This window comes from Balaenoptera borealis (genome assembly GCF_965194805.1).
Source record: "Balaenoptera borealis genome assembly, chromosome: 4".
Lineage (NCBI taxonomy): Eukaryota > Metazoa > Chordata > Mammalia > Artiodactyla > Balaenopteridae > Balaenoptera > Balaenoptera borealis.
The window spans coordinates 40,652,246-40,669,662 of NC_138861.1; the positions used below are offsets into that span (position 1 = coordinate 40,652,246).

The following is a 17,417-nucleotide window of genomic DNA, read 5'->3' on the forward strand; positions in this document are numbered from 1 at the left end:
GGGAAGTTGGAAAGGATTTGGGCTTAAGATAGACAAAACTGTTTGGACTGTGTTGCTTCTGTTGAAAGTAAGTCTAGTTTCTGTCCCTGCTTCTCTCCTCGCTCCTCTTGCCTCTCACGCCGCCTGCATTGCTTTCCTCTGACTAGGTCCCAGGCGATGGTATGTACTAACTGCACGACAGTGCTTCCTTCCGCTGCACACATGCGTCTTCTTGACGGGAAGGGAAGAGGAGAAATAACTGCGGCACTGTTGCTTTCTTCTACCCAGGGGAAGTTTTATGGTAGAAAAAAGTGAATGCCGCCTCTCCCCGCTTTCAGTGTTTTCACTGAGGGGTGGCCTGGCCTCTGCTCATACTGGGAGCTTGGAAGCTTGTTAAAGAGCGATGCTGAGTTTCTGATTTGGCTTGTCCACAGTTACCTCTTCTCCAGGTAACGGAAATTGTCCTTGGCAATCCCTGAGCGTTCAGCCCGAGCTGGGAAGGGCCTGTGGAGAGCACCTGTTTTCCAGTTGACACCAAGTGCCCCGAAGGCAGCCACCCAAGTCTGTCCTAGGAAGCCCCGTTGTTCATATTTTCTCCAGACTTTTTTTTTTTTTTTTCCTTCCAGTCAGAGTACTGGAAGAATCAGTGGTGCATTTTCCCCTCAAGGTGGTTAGACCACAAAAGGACTTCTGGTCCCCGTGCCTTGTAACTAAAGGTGCCTGAGAACCGAAAGCTCCCCACGTTTGGAAAACCCAGTGAGGGGGCCGCTGGCCGGGCCTGCCTGGCCGAGCAGAAGTGCTCAAGTCCACTCAGAGGAGGAGGAAGGCAGGTCAGGGCCAGCCTCCCAGGCTAGGGTCAGGAGGTAAGACGTCTTCTGTGCCCCTGGAGCAGGTTAAAACCCTTGGGGGTGTGACAGGATAAGACACCCGCACAAAGAAGAGGAGATGGTGGAGGATGGAAGGATGGGTAATGCAGCACCATCGATTGCCAGGGCTTTCATAGGTTACGGGGCACCGGTGTGATGGTGGGGTGGGAGGTACTTACTATAGACGACCCGTGAGTACTGTTCGAATCCCCGACGGGGAACCTTCTTTAGAAGAGTTAGCTGTCAGGGACCTCGCATTCTTGTGGGGTTTGCTTCTTGTCCAGGACTCTTCTGGGCTCAGGGGCGCGGGGAGAAGCGCCCCGAACCCAGGCAGCTGGGAGCCGGAGCCGGGGAGGATCTGCCCAGGCCGCGTCCAGGGCCGTAGGAGCAGAGGCCGCGGCGCCGGGGACGGGCTGGCCCGTGGGCCGCCGTCGGGGGCAGCCGGGCGTTACTTCTCCTCTCCTGTTCCCGCCGTGCATGCTCTCCGCGCCCTGCTCGCGGTGCCGGGACCGAGGCGGCGGGCTAACTGTCTCCTGCTCTCTCCTCAGAACACGGCTCTAGATAAGGAGGGCCAGATCTTCGGCAGTAAGCTCGGCGCGGACGGCAGCCGGCCCGGCCTGGAGCCCGCTGCGCCGGAGCCCCCTGCGTCCCCGGAGTCGCCCCCGCGCTCTCCTGCCGCCGCCGCCGCCGCCGCGGAGTGCGAGCGGGCGGGGACCTGGCGCCGCCACCGCGACTGACCGGCCGCCCCCGCCGCCCGCATCGCCGCCCGCACCGCGCATCGCATCGCCGGGGTGGAGAGCGCGCTTCCAGGCCCACCGCTTCCCGCGCGTTCCGCCCGGGTCCTGGAGGGGCCTGTGCGCGTCGGCTTCGGGGACAGGTCCTCGGAGCGGCTTCGTTTAAATTCTCTGTCTTCTCAGTTCAGTGGACATTTGACGGCGTCACCAGGAGAATGTGCAACTTTTATCTGACATTGAGCGCATTTTTATAGAAACACTTTGGATGCACCGAGATCTCTCTCTTATTTAAGTAAACTCAGGAGGGCTCCCTTTTTCTTACAAGCAACTCAGAACTGCGTCTGTCCCTTTGTGGGCGCCCTTCCTCTGCTGACGGGGGTCGGGGGCTGGCTTCCCGCGCAAGGCTTGGAGCCCGAGCGGACCCCCTGGTCCCGGCACTCCGCCCAGCCTCGGGGGCTCGTCTAGGACGACACTGGCTCTGGACTTGTGCGCAGACCGCAGGGAAGGCCGTTTCTTCCCTCGCAGTTGTGTTTCCCTGACTCTTCCCACGACCGTATTAGAAAATGCTGACGACCTTGTCCTTGGGGCTTTTTAACGAGAGGCGTGGTGCATGCCGCGTTGCCGGGCGCTTCCTTCTCCAGGTCCGGCTGCGGGCAGAGCAGGACCAACCAGCGGCCCCAGGAGCCGCGGGAGCCTCCCTTCTCCATGTGCTTTTCATCTGCAGCGGCGGCAACAACCCACAGGAAGCGCGGGGCACAGTCGGGACTGGGCGGGAAGGTGCCTGCAGACATCCTCTGTTACTAACCTTCTGGAAGGCTGCTGGCAGTTTTTCCTTTTTTCCACCACCCTGCTCTTTTTAATGATTGTATATAATCAGTGTATTTGTTTTACCTGCTCATCTTCTAAACGGGTGGGCCTGTAGTTCATTCTCATTGTTAATTAAGACTTTTGCCGCCTACAAGTGTATCCAATAAACTTTTCCTTCTTGAGAAATAGCGGTCAGGGTGGGTAGAGGTTCCTGCGTGGTGGTTTTGCAAAGAGTGTGTGGTCAGAGCAACACCTCCCCGGCCCAGGTTCTGGCTGGTGCCAGTGTTGATTTTTGTCTCGGGGTCACAACGGGGAAGAGAGGTGCTTGGGAAGAACGCACAGAGGTGCACCTGGATGGAACTGTGTTTGATTACAGGTGCAGAAACTCACACAACAAAAGCTCAAAAAGGAATAGAGATTATTAGTGTACCACAGAGAACTCTGATGGAACCAGAGACAGGAAGGTCAGGCTTTATAGGAAATGGGGAGCTGGGGCAGCTGTTCTTGTCTGTCTGTGCCTGTCTCAGAGGTTGTGCCGTCTCCTGTCTCTGCTTCTTTCATTGCGTTTCGGCTCTTGGTTTCTGTTCCCTCATAACGTCTGCTTGCCTGGTCTCTGGCTTAGCCTGTAACTGCTTCTGTCCCCAGCTTTGCAAGGCTGCACAACACCACGGCTTGAAACCGTATCTTTCAGCTCTGGTTCTCTTCGTTCACACTGCTGTGTGACGATTTCTCTCTGGGCTGGTGCTGACCTGTGATCCAATCCAGAGGCAGGTGACAGAATGCAGATGGGCTTCCTGGGCGCACAGCTCCAGTGGGTGCAGGCTTCAAGAGAGGGTAGTGATGGGCAGGTCCAGAACATTCTGCCTGTCGCTCCTCTCACTGGTTAAAGAGCGAGCTTTTTCATAGCTTCCAATAGAAAAATGTTTGTTAATGGAAGCGAAGAGCTAATGTAAAAGAAAGAGGAGAAAAATGAGGATAAAGAAAATGAAAATGGAAGAATGATGGAGTGAGGCCTTTAGTGTACTGACCATCTCTCAAATTGCGAGGTTCAAAGACATTTGTTAAAGACTTAAGAAAATAAATGGCCAGGGCAGTGCCAGTCACTGGTGGCAGGAGGAGGAGCGCCTTCTGTCCCGCACGTGCTCCCACGTTCTATGGCACCCTGGATGGCCTGGAGACGGGAGTAGCCTGAGCTGGGTGTGGCAACGTGGCCTGGCAGTGGCCAAGCAGTTCTTTAGTAATTAAATCCCACAAACACCTAGAGCGTTAAGTGGTGGTAAAGGAACAAGCCCAGAAGTAGGTCATGGGACTGGCAGGAGACAGAGCCATGATGTGGTTTCAGATTCCACAGACATCAAACCTGTGCTCTTTTGAAGGCAGCCTGTTGTCCAGGGTCAATCGAGGCCTGGACGTGAGTGGCCATCTAGATGATGATCCTAAATAAAGGCTCCGACACCACAAGCAAATTGTTCATTCACCCACACATGTAGCAAACGTTACTGAGCTCTTATTCTGGTCTCAGGATCCAAATTAAATAGAGGTCCTTTATTGCTGGGTTCCTCCGCTCCCGCACGGAGAGAGAGGCCTGCGCTTGGTTTATGTTCATCCCCTTATTCCAGCAGGGGAGCCATGTCTACAGAAGTTGACCTTTGAAGAGAGCAAGGGAAGCAGTGACCTGCCGAAGCCGTCGTGGGCCGCCTGCTGGGCCCAGCCAGGAGTCAGCGGGAGTCTGTCTCTCTTTCTTCAGAAAGGTTGCCATGACGTGAAAGTACATGGAATATACAGATGGAAGCATTTGGCGTAACTCCCCCAGATTAGCTGCGTGAATACGATTGTGAAACGTGAATCAGGAGATGGGGGACAGTTCAGAACAGATAAACCATATTGGAAGAAAGAGCGCTGGGTAGTGATGCTGTCTTGGAGGAGGACTTTCGGGGCAGTTTGCCGTCCCATGGAAATACAGTGTAAGCCACATAATTTAACATTTCCTGGTACCATATTAAAAAAAATGTAAAAAGGAACAGGTGAAATTATAGTTTATTTAACCCAGTATATCTAAATACATCCCTTTAAAGTATTATTTCAACATGTGATCAATGTAAAAAACAATCATTGGGATACTTTACCTTACTTCTTTGTCCTAAGTCTTTGAAACCTGGTGTGTATTGACATGTATGGCACATCTCAGGCTGGACCAGGCACATTTCAAGCGTTTAATAGCCCCGTGTTGCTCCACCTGCCAAGCTGGACAGTGCAGCTCTAAAGAGAGGCCACAGCACTCAGTGTCCTTGTTTTGTTTAGTTTTGCATATGATGTGTATGACAACGCAGAAAGAATCCTTATCCACTGTTTTAAATGGGATGGACTGATTTAAGACGATCTCAGCAGGTTAGAGCACTGATCCAAACCTGAGATGTGACATCAAAGCGTGAAGTCCTGTGATTCAGTGGCCAAGGCCCTGGCGTTCACTGCTTCACGGGAAAGATCTGGGAGGGGAGAAGTGCAACGAGCACAATGTCATTAGGCGCCAACAGAACTGCTTAAACGTTAGCATAACCTTAAGCTGCATCCTGAAAAGTCTGTGCAGATCGTGGGCAGCGTGAGTCGAGCCTCCCAGGTATGGCTCTGCGCTGGGGCCTCGGGGTGTGTGGTGCAGATGAAGCAACCATTGCCCGAAAGAAGGCAGCCAGGGTGGCGAGGGGTTTAAAGCCCTGGGAGCCAAGGACTGGTGGAGAAGTGGTCAGGTGTTGCTTAGGAAAACCCAGAGGCACCTCCGCCTGATGTGTGGCTTCACAGTGAACTGCTCTGTGGCAGGGGGTGCAGACTTCTTTTGGGTGCTCTGGGTGGTGGCCCGAGGTCAGTGGGTAGGAGACTTGAAGGTCAGGAGTGAACGCAGCGTTGCAGGAGCAGGCCGGTGACAGAATTCGCTGCTTTCTAAAGGAGCGATTGTCTAGTTCTGGGAAATGCCTAGGTGCTAAATAATAACAAAAGTTCATAGTTTACAGAGTTATCTCACACTGTCTTGTTTGAGCCACACCACAACCCTGAGAGAGCAGCTAACATTCCTGTTCAACAAACGAGGAAACTCAGATGGGTCTTGAGCTGACGGAGCCTGGACATGCCTCTCCCGGCCCTGGGGCAGGTGTCCTGGGAGCTGCTGTGCCCCTCCAGGTGGTCAGGGATGCTTTAGGGGTAGCATCTGTGTCCTAAGGTGGAGGTGGGATGGGCTGGGGAAGACACCTGACAAAGTGGTAGAAAATCAAGGCGGCTAAGAAGTTCTCAGGGCAGGGGCGTGTGAGTTCCGTGAGATGAAGGAAGACAGTAGTCTCTCTGAGGGAGGCGGATGTGTGCAACTTTGGTTAGTCTTGGCCAATGGATTTTAAGGGGCTATTTTATGATAAACCGTGCAGCCTTGAATTCAGTGGGGGTGTGTTACCAGCATCGAGCAGCTGAGCGGAAGAAAAAGGTATTTGGTACAGAGACTGACCTGCTCCTGCCATGCTCCTTCTCAAACAGAAGCCTCCTTCATTTGGGGCAGAGCTGGCAGCATGGCCTTTGGCGGTCAGGAGGGTTTCAGCCCGAGTTTGATGGTGTGAGGCTGGGCACCTGCCCGTGCTGGCACTAAGGTCAAGCCTGGGGAGTGTCTCTCAGCTGATCCAAGTCTGAACTGCAGCACAGCCAGCTGCTTCTGCCGGGCTCCCCCAGAATCTTGGTTTTGGCAAGGAAAAATATTCCTGAACTTGAGACAGGAAAATAATTCACTGCATGTTTCTGGCACGTGACTGCCGTGGAATTCAGAGGAACGTTTGTAGGTCACCTGCTTCCCTTGCCTGCAGGTCAGACCACCCTGTTCTCTAGAAAGAAGGATGTGAGGCCCTCTGGTTTGAGCAATCTGCATTTCTGGCTCAGGCAGGGCAGGGAGTGTTGTGTCAGGGTCATTCATCGTAGCCTTGGGCTTGTATATGGTGATCATGTGATCTGGGGGACCCAGGAAATGCATCATGGACTCTTTCAGATCTATTGAAAAGAAAGATCCAAAAGACGTTTCTCCCACTCATCTGAGAGAAAATAGAAGAGGTAGAATTAAAAATTTTTTAATTTTAATTTTTGATTTGCTACTTTATGGTCTTTGCCTTCCCAGCTTCCTTGCTTTTTCCCTGCAGTGATAACTTGCGATGCCTATAGAATTAACATCATTACACTTTATGCTACAAAAAAGGGAGGTAGCAAGGCTGGTTGCTCTCCTAGTTGAAGTAGAAAACACTTTCCTCCGTCTGTGGTGGGGCAGAAATAGCCAAGTGGAGGCTCGGGCGTATTTGCGGATACGCATGGTTTATGCAGATTTTCAGATTCATGTCCTCCTCCTCTGTGTGTTTGTGAACATGCTCTGGCCTAATGTGATGTCGCGTGATGACGTGAGGGCTGGCTGCTCCTCCGCCATCCAGCGCACGCCAGAGAGTGGCCAAGCCGCTCCATCAAGCTCAGTGTGGGATCCTTCCACCTGTGTAAAGACGTTTCTACTTCGATGTGGAAGGAATCTGTCCTGGGGCTGCTGGGCTCTTCAGCAGTGATGGAGAGGGGGTGGGGCTGCTGCAGGAAGGAGAACCAAACCAGGCCAGAGCTCTTGAAATCGTGTCTGGTAAAAACGTATCAAAGATCCCTAGTGAAAAATCTCTCCCGTGGAAGTCCTATCTTGCTGGATCTAAACTGTCACGTGCCATTTAAATTCAGTTACATTTGCAGAAGAAGGTGCAACGCGGACGTGCGGTCTGGCGTGCGGTCTGGCTGCGTCCAGATTCCCTGGCTGTCTGCCAACTTGACCCACGTGACCTCTGCCATCTCTCTGCCCCTCCGACAGCGAGGTGGGAGGACACGCGGCCCCAGATGTGCGGCCAGGCCCCTGGCTGGGCTCTGCTCTCGGAGCTGAATGGGAATGGGCAGCCTGGTGGTTAGCTACCGACCTCACATGCTACCCTCGGCTTCCGTGGGTCCCAGGCAGGGGACTGTCCCGCATGCTGACAAGCAGAACTGAAGTGTGGGGTTATCTCAAGGCAGAATTGTTCCTTTTCATTGGATTAATTTATTGGAACATTTATTTGTGGATGTTTGGTCCACTTTGGGAACAAGCTTCTCCTGAGTGGATTGTCCACCAGTTCGCATCTGTGTGCCTGTCAGGTTTTCGTGTTCTCTCTGCTCTAAGCCCTCATACGCTTTCTCCTAGAGATCCAGTGGTATTTCTTAAATTAGAGCCTCACGGACTTGACTGATGATGTTTCCGTCAGAATCCACACTACCGGTGAGGAAAACCTTCCTTTCCCGAGGCAGCGCATGTTAACACACCGCCTCTCAGCCGCGTCACCTACTGAATGTGCCGCCGTGGTTCCTGGCTGTTGTAGGTCATCCCGTTTCATCCCAAGCCACGTCAGTTTTGACTTTTTTCCCTAATTGGTTTATATTTATTCGAAGTAATTTTTTTTAAAGGAGTGAAAATTGGATAAAATAAGTGAATGTTGAGTAAACCCTAGCACATACAGTACTAAACAGAGCCTACCCCTAAGAAGCCCTGTGTTGATGCCAGCGGGATTGGTTTTATGAGTAGATACAGCCAGCCCTCGGTAGCCGCAGGTTCTACGTCCGTGGTTGGTGGAAGCCACAGATGTGGACGGCTGGCTGTAGTTGTGTGTTGATGCCAGTTGTAAGGTATTAAGTTTCAGTGGATTTTCCACAGTTGCAAGTAAGTTTTAAACAATAAAGGCGGTAGAGGCGCCGATTTTCTTCTTAGGCTCCAAGAGGAAGCTGCTTCATGAACTTTGCTTCAGACTTGTTAAAATAGGTAGTTGAAGAAGTATCATATGCCTGGCATATGACTTAGATATTCCTAATTTTCTTCTACCACTTTCCCCAAAGTTCCCAAAGTGTGATATCACAGGTTAGTACCAGTGAGGATATTCATTTACCAGTAACTTGGGTATGTCTTTGACTCTAAGATGTACTTCCCTTCTCCCACATTTTACCATCTATTGTTTTGTTAATGGTTTATAAAACAACGGTGGATTTTAGAACAGTGTATAAAGTTCCTTTGGTTGTTTGTTAGATAGATAAAGGTCTTGTGTTCTCGTTTCCGTAATGCCCACTTTCCTGTTTTCATTCAAGAGAATTGCTCACCTATTGGTTACTGTTCAAAAACTATGACTGAACCAGGGTTTGACATTTTCCTTGCAAATAACTGTATTATCATCATCGTTTCAAAAGTAGGAGTGAAAAAGATTATTACCAACAAAACAAACAAATACCATTTTATTTAATTTTTCTGGCAAACAACTGAGTTGGCCCATTCCTAAAAATCTTTGCTTTTAGAGAAGAGCTGAATGTGTAGGAAAAAGGAGGCGACCCCTTTTGGGTAAGTAAGTTGCAAGAGAAATAGAGATGGAATGTCAGTTTCAACGCAGAGTTCACAACTTACAAAGAATTTATTTATGCAATACAGACCTTTTCTCAAATATTTTTCACAGAATTCCACACAGCAATCTGCTAGAAAAGTAGAATTCTACAACACCAAAATGACATTTTCGTAGTACAAATTGCTAATCAAAAGGAAGATGAAGATTGTTTAACAACAAACAGAAGGTAAAACGAGGGTTGCTTCACACAGCACCCAGTAGCCTCTGTTCCTCGGCCCGGGGTGGGGACGGGGGTGGGGGGAGCCCCGACAATGGCTCTGTCTCAGCGCGTGAGCACAGTCAGCCCTCGGGGAGTGAGCTCTGGTACTTGCATTTACTTTAAAAGAAAAACAGAGGTTGTGAGCCCAAGAGCATTTCCATTATTTCATTTTGGTGTGCTAAGAAGAGGACAGATCAGGAAAACATTGTAAATATTTCACACTTGCGATAACATTAGATCCTTTATGATAACCACACAATAAAATAAAATACCCTCCCCCAAACCATAATTTTCTAGGCCTAAAACATGCTCGAAGAATAATATTGATAGAAATAATTCATTGAGATGTTTTAAATTACATTTACCGTAATTTAAACATTGCTATTTAAATCCCAAAAATTTCAGTGCTGAAGAAGCACAGTTGTTTGGAAAAATACAGGACCCAAAGTACAGCGTAAAATTCCCTCATCCCAGTATTATAACCCATTCCTTATTGTTAAAATCATACATTTCTCACGATTACAGATAAACGGGAAGTGTTTTTCCATGATATAACTAGCGTAAGTGGGTTTACTTGCTCCACTGTATATTTATTTCCATAATTGGTGAAAATAGACTTCTCATTATGACTAAAAATATAGATTTTTTTAAAACTACAGAACCCAGCAGCCAGTTTTCTGCTTTGCTATTCCCCCCAAAAAAGTCAAGCAAAGTCTACAAAAATAGCAATTTAAAAAATATTTTGCTTCTTAGAGCAAATTTAAGTTACATTCAGATGTGATTGATTGCTATTTCTAAGAGAAAGATGCTGAGGGCGCTTCCTGTGCCCAGGCTGGGGGGGCAAGGCTGAAGCCCAGCTGTCACTATCAGTAGCGGGTTTGGTATTCATGATGCCACCGGTTAAAGTCATTGTAGAACAGAACAATGCTTCCTGAGGCCATGCCAGAAATGATGCACCTGGGAGAAGCAGAGAGAGAAGGAGGGGTTTACAAACCTATTTATTTATGTCCTCAGGCTTTGTTACTAAAGAAAGAACTGCCCTCCCCAAATCCACAAGGTAAATACAGAAGATGGCAGCCAGACCTACAATTTGTGAGGTTTACGGTATGTTTTTTGGTGACTAAAATGCAGTTCTGAGTAAGCTCAGAGTTCCACCTCTGACGCTCCACAAGGATCCAATTCACAGCTTGCCTTTATATTGAAAGTACAGCTAGTTTGTGCAAGATGGGTCACAAAAACCTGAACAGACTAGATAATTTCTAGGGCGGAGAGGCTGGGCAGGTGAATTTTTTATATTAGGTATTGGAAGCAAAATAAAGAATCATAATCTCAAAGTAATTGCTGGTGGAGGAAGCAGCACACAATCAAGTGACTGACAGAGGTATCTGGCACATACAGAATGAATGAAGAGTAAGAAATCAGAGTGTTGACCACCCTGCAGAAGAATATTCTGTGTCGCATCGTGTTGTTGAGGGTAGAGGGGCCTTGTCCTCCCAACACAGCGACTCACTGACATGATCACTATAGACAGGAGTTGCCGTTTGCTTCCCCTGTCCCTGAGCTGGTGGTGCAGGGAAAGAGATGAAGCAGTAAGACAGGTGGTTCAGAGGAGCCTCTCCAGGAGGCAGAAACCTATTTACTACCTTAGACCTCTCTGTATGGTTTGGTTAGGAGAGTCCTTAGATGTCATACTTAGTATCCTTAGTAGTACCTCATATCAAAATTAGGAACTAAAATGTGTCACAACAAGAAAATCAGCTAAACACAAAAGAAGGCGGTAATGAGGATATGAGGGACAAAAAAGCACCGAGATGTGTAGAAAGCAAACAGTAAAATGGCAAAAGCAAGTCTTTCCCTATCAATCAGTAATTACTTTATGTGTAAGGTGATTAAACTCTCCAATCAAAAGGCAGAGAGACTGGCAAAATGAATTAAAAACATGATCAAACTATGTGCTGTCTACCACAGACTCACTGTGATCTAAACAGGTTGAAAGTGAAAGGATGGAAAAAGATGTTCCATGCAAATAATAATGAAAAGAAAGCTGGGGTGGCTATACTAATATCAGATAAAATAGGTTTTAAGTCAAAATGTTACAAGAGACAAAGAAGGACACTATATAGCAATGATAAAAGGGTCAATTCATCAAGAGTATATAGCAGTTACAAACATATATGAACCAATCAGCACCCCCAAGATATATGGAACCAACACTGACAGAATTGAAGAGAAGAAAAAACAGTTCTACAATAATGGTTGGAGACTTCAATACCCCACTTTCAATAATGGGTAGAACAACCAGAAAGAAGATACGGAAATGGAGGATCTGAACAATACTAAAAACCAATTGGACCTAACACATACATAAACATTTACCCAACAACAGCAGAATGCACATTTTTCTCAAATGCACATGGAACATTCTCCAAGATAAACCATACATTAGGCCACAAGTCCTAATACACTTTAAAAAGACTGAAATCATACAAAGTATTTTTTCTAATCACAACGGAATTAAACTAGACATCAATAACAGAAGGAAAACTGGAAAATTCATCAGTTTGTGGAAACTGACCAATGGGTCAAAGAAAAAAATCTCAGGGAAATTAGAAAATACCAAGACAAATGAAAACAAAACAACAAACCAAAACTTACAGGATGCAGCAAAACCAGTGCTAAAAGGAAAATTCAGAGCTGTAAACACACATACTTAAAATCTCAATCAGTAACCTAGTTCTACACATTAAAGAAAGAACAAGAAAAAGCTGCAAACTAAACCCAAAGGTAACAGAAGGAATGAAACAATAAAGATTAGAATGGAAATAGGGGATAGAAAAACAGAAAAATCAACAAAGTCAAAAGTTGCTTCTTTGAAAAGGGCAACAAAATTGACAAACTTTTAGTTAGAAAGAAAGACTCAAATTACTAAAATCATAAAGTGGAGACATTGCTACCAATTTTATAGAAATAAAAAGAGGATTATCAGAGAATACCAGGAACATCTGTATGCCAACAAATGGGATAACCTAGATGAAATGGAAAAATTCTTAGAAACACACATTATTCCAAAATTTCATCATGGAGAAATAGAAAATCTGAATAGACTTATAACTAGTAATGAGACTGAATCAGTAATCAAAAACCTCTCTATAAGAAAAGCCCTGGACCAGAGAGCTTCACTGGTGAATTCTATCAAACATTTAAAGAAGGATTAACACCAACTCAAATACTTCTAAAAAACTAAAGAGAACATTTCTTAAGTCGTTCAATGAGGCCAACACACTCTGACACCAAAGTGAAACAGACATTACAAGAAAAGAAGTCAAAGGCCATACCCCTTATGATTACTGATACAAAAATCTTTAACAAATACTAGCAAACCAAATTCAGTAGCATATTAAGAAGATTATACACCATGACCAAGAGGGATTTATTCTTGGAATATAAGGATGGTTTAACATTCAAAAATCAATTGTAATATATCACATCAACAGAATTAACAATAACCAAAAAAACCCACATGAGAGAAGACATTTGACTAAATTCATCATCCTTTCATGATAAAAACACTGAAACTATGAAGAGACAGAAAGTACCTCAACACGATATAAAGGGCATTTATGAAAAATTCCCAGCTAACATCACATTCAATGGTGAATACTGAAAGCTTTCCCCCTCTTACTGGGAACAAGATGAGGATACCTGCTTTCACCACTTCTAGTCAATAGAGTACGAAAAGTCCTAGCCAGAGCAGTTAGGCAAGGAAAAGAAATAAAAGGCATCTAAATTGGAAAGGAAGAAGTAAAATTACCTCTATTACAAGTGACATGATCTTTATGTAGAAAATCCTAAAGATTCCACACACAAAAAACTGTTAGAACTGATGAACTTATTAGCAAAGTTGCAGGATACAAAATCAACAATACAAAAAATAAGTTGTGTTTCTACATACAAGCAGTGAACAATTCCATCATAGCAACAACAATGACAACAAAATAATAAAATGCTCAGGAATAAATTTAACCAAGGGGGCAAAAGGCTTGTATATTGAAAACCAGAAAATATTGCTGAAAGAAATTAAAGACAACATAAATAAATGGAAAGATATCCTGTGTTCATGGATTGGAACACTTAATATTGTTAAGATGACAATATTAGCCAAAGCCATCTACAGATTCAACCTAATTCTTATCAGAATCTCAATGTTTTTTGCAAAAATAGGAAAAAAAAAAACATCTTAAAATTCACATGGAATCTCAAGGGAGCCTGAATAGCCAAAACAATCTCAAAAAAGAACAACAAAACTGGATGTCTCATACTTCCTGATTTCTAAACTTACTGTAAAGCTACAGTAATCAAAACAGTGTGGTACTGGCTTAGAGAGAGACATATAGACCAATAGAATAAAATAGACAGTCCAGAAATAATCTCTCATATATAGGAACAGTCTTTTCAACAAATAATGCTGAGAAAACTGATACCCACATGCAAAAGAATGAAGTTGGACCCTTACGACCATCATATATAAACTAATTCAAAATGGATAAAAAACTAAATATGAGTTAAAACTATAAAATTCTTAGGAGAAAATATAGAGGAAGCACTTCATGACACTGAATTTTGCAATGATTTCTTGGATATACACTGAAAGCACAGGCAACAACAGAAAAAAATAGATAAATGAGACTTCATCAAAATTAAAGGCTTCTGCACATCAAAGGACACTATGAGATGGAATGATGAAAAAGTTCTGGAAATGAATAGCGGTGATAGTTGTATAACAATGTGAATATACTTAATGCCACTGAATTATGCACCCCCCAAAAAGGTTTAAATGGTAAATTTTATGTATATGTTATCACAGTAAAAGAAGTTAAGAGCTAAAATGAGAGACTGTATATTAAAAAGAAATAAGATGCCAGATAAAGATTATCTCCCCAAAATGAAGGTTTTAGGAAATAAGCCAGATTTCTCAATGGCATCATTATGGACAGACATACAGGCATTTCACGTGAAATTTTGTTTAAGAAAAAAGGTACTTTAATATATAAAGCTTTACAGCAATATAATTGGAGCCTTTGTTACTTAAATCCTGTCTATTCCTAGAGAATTCAGCCTTTGTCCAAGACTGGCAATGCCATCAAACAAAATCATGCTTTTTAAAAAGTATCTTGGAAACCCCAATATTCATCAGCTTTTTTGATTGCACAGGTGACCCTCACAACCCAGCCCATCCATCAGCCCATTTACATACATTCCCTCGCCAGGTTTTCATGCCACCAGTATAGACCACGATTCCAGTGTTACCTCTGGTCGTAAGACAGTGCCATGGCCCGGATCCCGGCGTCGCAGCCTGGATAGGCGAAGAGCTGCTTGAGGTCAGACACCTGCCAGACCATGACCACACCGTTGTCTCCTCCGGTGAGCAGGTACTGCCCGTCCCGGCTCAGCTGGATAGCCTGTGAGATACAGCAACATTCAGTAGAGACACGGCTCTCGGAAAACTTGGGCCCTCCCCACATCTCTGATTAATTCAACATGATGCCAGCCGGCTACTGGAGCGCGCAAAGGGACAGAGTGTGTATGTGTTCCTGAAGAGTTTTCAGGAAATCATGAGTCATAGAAGACTTTTGCTATGTTTCAAAAGTCAAATGGGCAAACTTAGGCAATACTTGAGTCTTTTTTTTTGTTTTTAATTCTTGCTTTTTAAGGATGAGGTGGCAAACTCTTCCAATTCTATGACTACTAATTAAATTGTCCGTGTTGTGACGGGGACCAGCACTCTAAAATGAAGCGCTTCCTGGCATCTCTCCATTGCACTGTGGTCATGCTAAGCCTGTTTTGTACCGAGGCTGGGCAGACACTGCTAGCTGACCTCATATCACTGATAAAACACTGCTGCCTGTGGGGCTCAGCCCCACAGGAGACCACCTACAGCTTGAGCACCTTCACTAGGCCTGCTGGAAGTTTACAGCAGGTGGGAAGACAACTTGGTAGGGAACCGCGACTCCCAGGGTGATTAAACCCAGTTTAAGCATTTTCTTCTTGCCCCAGGACTGACTGCTTCCTGCCAGTGCTGAACTCAACGTACAGACACGTAATTTGCTCTTCAGTCCTGTCAAACCTACCAAAGGCAGGCCACTGCCTGTTTTTGTATGACTTTTTACATTTTTTTCATGGTTGAAAAAAAAAATCAAAAGAATATTTCATGACATGTGAAAATTATATGAATTCCAAATTTCAGTGCCCATAAATAAGCGTTATTGGAACAAAGGCACATCCATTCATTTCTGGCTACTTTTTTTTTTTTTTTAACAGAGAAAGTGTGCCAGCTCCTGATATAAAAGGTCCCTCCCTACTTGAGGAGCAGATCCTACTGCCCCTTCCTCTCCTCCTGCCCCCTTCCCTCCAAACCTTCTTTTCCTGGTTTATTAACACACACATTTCCTTTCTTTAGCTGGGTGACATTGGGAGTTCTAAAAGTTACTGCAAATACCTGTAATCTTATGTCCACCTGGACACAGTGAATGTGGGAATCCAGATTGTACTAGTAGGCCAGAAAGAAACTATCTACCTTCTGAAAAATATATTTATACTGTTCTGTACTCAGAGTTTTAGTATAGTTGCCTTAAGTCTTTACCCTTTGACAAAATTTTTTTTTTAATTATAGAAATGTTTCATAGCCATTCAATTCACATTCAAGTAAATGCCAACTTTCAGAGGTCTAAGTACAGCTTATTCTCCAGAACACAAAAATACATCTAAGAAATCAAAACCTGTGGGTGGAAGACACTTTTCATGTAAGAAGCTGTCTCTAAATTTTAACCAAATACCCATAGTAAGATTTTTCAATATAAGTAAAAACCAATATCCTTTTCCCCCATTCATTTCACAAACGTCAATCTCTAGGGGCTTATCTGGGAAATGCAATGAAGACTACAACAAATAATTATTTGCTACACTTATAAAATTCAGCTGATGAAAATCCATTAACCTTACGGTTGTGGTTCACTTGAGTTTTATACTTGAGGCTTTTTACTGGATAAGTGCTATATTAAAACATAAATTAAAACCATTAATCTTTAACTCCTTGTCCTAAAGAATCCCTACTCCTAGTCCTGTGTTGAAATAAATAAAACCTGGACTTTTAGGACTACACATGTATCAGCACCTAAAACATTTTATTAAACCAGGTGCCTGCCAAGGTTAAAAAATATTTTGTTGGCCTTTCTCATGAGGGACTTGTCAAATTTCCCTGATAATAACAGCGAGGGTAGCATTTCCTGAATAGCACCCTATCTCCCACCCAAACCAGCATTCACGTAGTTCTCAATTCTCATACGCCTCCTCCAGTCTCAATCCAGGTTGGGTTGAGACTAGAGATTTTAGGAGGGCCCTGGGGACGTGTGAATCTCAGCCCCTGGACTCCTGAGTGCTCGGACAACACCGTAGTTGCACCAGTTTCCAGGAGGTACCAGCAGGCCACAGCAGCCTGCTGGCGACAATCATATCCTAAGACACAGCTTCCCCAGGAAAACAAAATAAATGAGTTCCTATGGGTGAAATGGGGGTGATCCTTTGTTTAGGATAACATAACTTTGCTGCTCTGTACAGGCTGCCCACTTAAATTTAAGTTATTCATTAAGACATCTAAACATTGCCTAGTTGATGTGCTCTGATACGTTACCCAAATGCCACTGCACAATCTGGCATCTAAATAAAAACAGGTGGGAGGCCTTGATTAGTGCAGAGGTTCCCCAGGCCACCTGCCTGCAGGGTTCTTGCTATTTCAAAGAAACTTCATTTCTGGTCTGAGCTAATGACTAATTTGTTTCCATGGTCTCCTTTCCTTATACAGGCTCAGACTGCAGGACGGAGGTGGAGATTTTTGTTCTGTGATGTCTCTTAGTCCAAGCCTGTGATTTCCTTCCACCCTTCCCAAGGCAGTTAGCTGTGAAAGTGTGGGTCTCTGGAGCCGGGCACGGGCAGTGCTCATTTTAGGCAAGCTCACTTTAATCACACAGTTGCCACTTACAAGTTAGTATGATAAAGTGCAGGCGTGCTGGGGAAAAGGCGATGGATTGTTTAAGCCTAAAATCCAGTGGGAAATATTACAGAGGGAAAAAAACAACGGCCATAGGGCAGAGAGGAAAAGCATGTGTGTACGAACAGTCTGCAGAAAGCCTCCGACTGCTGCCTGGAGGAACTTCCCAGAGCCTTTGGTACTAACTGAAATGCCACAGAAATTGTTTTAGCCAGCAAGGGATTTCAAATTACTTTACAGATTTATTAGTGTAGCTGACAATATAATCGCAACTCAAAGTGACAGATTATCAACATTATTATCGTAAAGAAAAGAGGAAAGGAAAAT

At 45.0% G+C, this 17,417-nt stretch overlaps 2 protein-coding genes across 14 annotated transcripts in view; one reads left to right on the top strand and one right to left on the bottom strand.

Annotated features, from left to right (window-relative positions):
- Window positions 1-2,574, top strand: part of DCLK2 (doublecortin like kinase 2) — a 155,211-nt gene extending 152,637 nt beyond the window's left edge. For 5 of the 10 annotated variants that reach the window (XR_014243600.1, XR_014243601.1, XR_014243602.1 and 2 more), the window contains one exon: window positions 1,394-1,461. Coding sequence is in view for 4 of the 10 variants with exons in the window: in XM_082388992.1 (XP_082245118.1) it covers window positions 1,394-1,582 (189 nt within the window). In the remaining 6 variants the exon portion in view is untranslated. Of the gene's footprint in view, window positions 1-1,393 lie in introns of all 10 variants that reach the window. The other 5 variants (XM_082388992.1, XM_082388991.1, XM_082388993.1 and 2 more) reach the window with 2 other exon arrangements.
- Window positions 2,575-8,837: 6,263 nt separating this feature from the next.
- The window catches only part of LRBA (LPS responsive beige-like anchor protein), a 735,668-nt gene continuing 727,088 nt past the window's right edge, over window positions 8,838-17,417 (bottom strand). For all 4 annotated transcript variants that reach the window (XM_082388949.1, XM_082388950.1, XM_082388948.1 and 1 more), the window contains exons 56-57: window positions 14,354-14,505; window positions 8,838-10,003 (exon numbers count right to left, since the gene is read on the bottom strand). In XM_082388949.1, coding sequence (XP_082245075.1) covers window positions 9,913-10,003; window positions 14,354-14,505 — 243 coding nt within the window. In that variant the 3' untranslated portion in view covers window positions 8,838-9,912. The remainder of the gene's footprint in view (window positions 10,004-14,353; window positions 14,506-17,417) is intronic.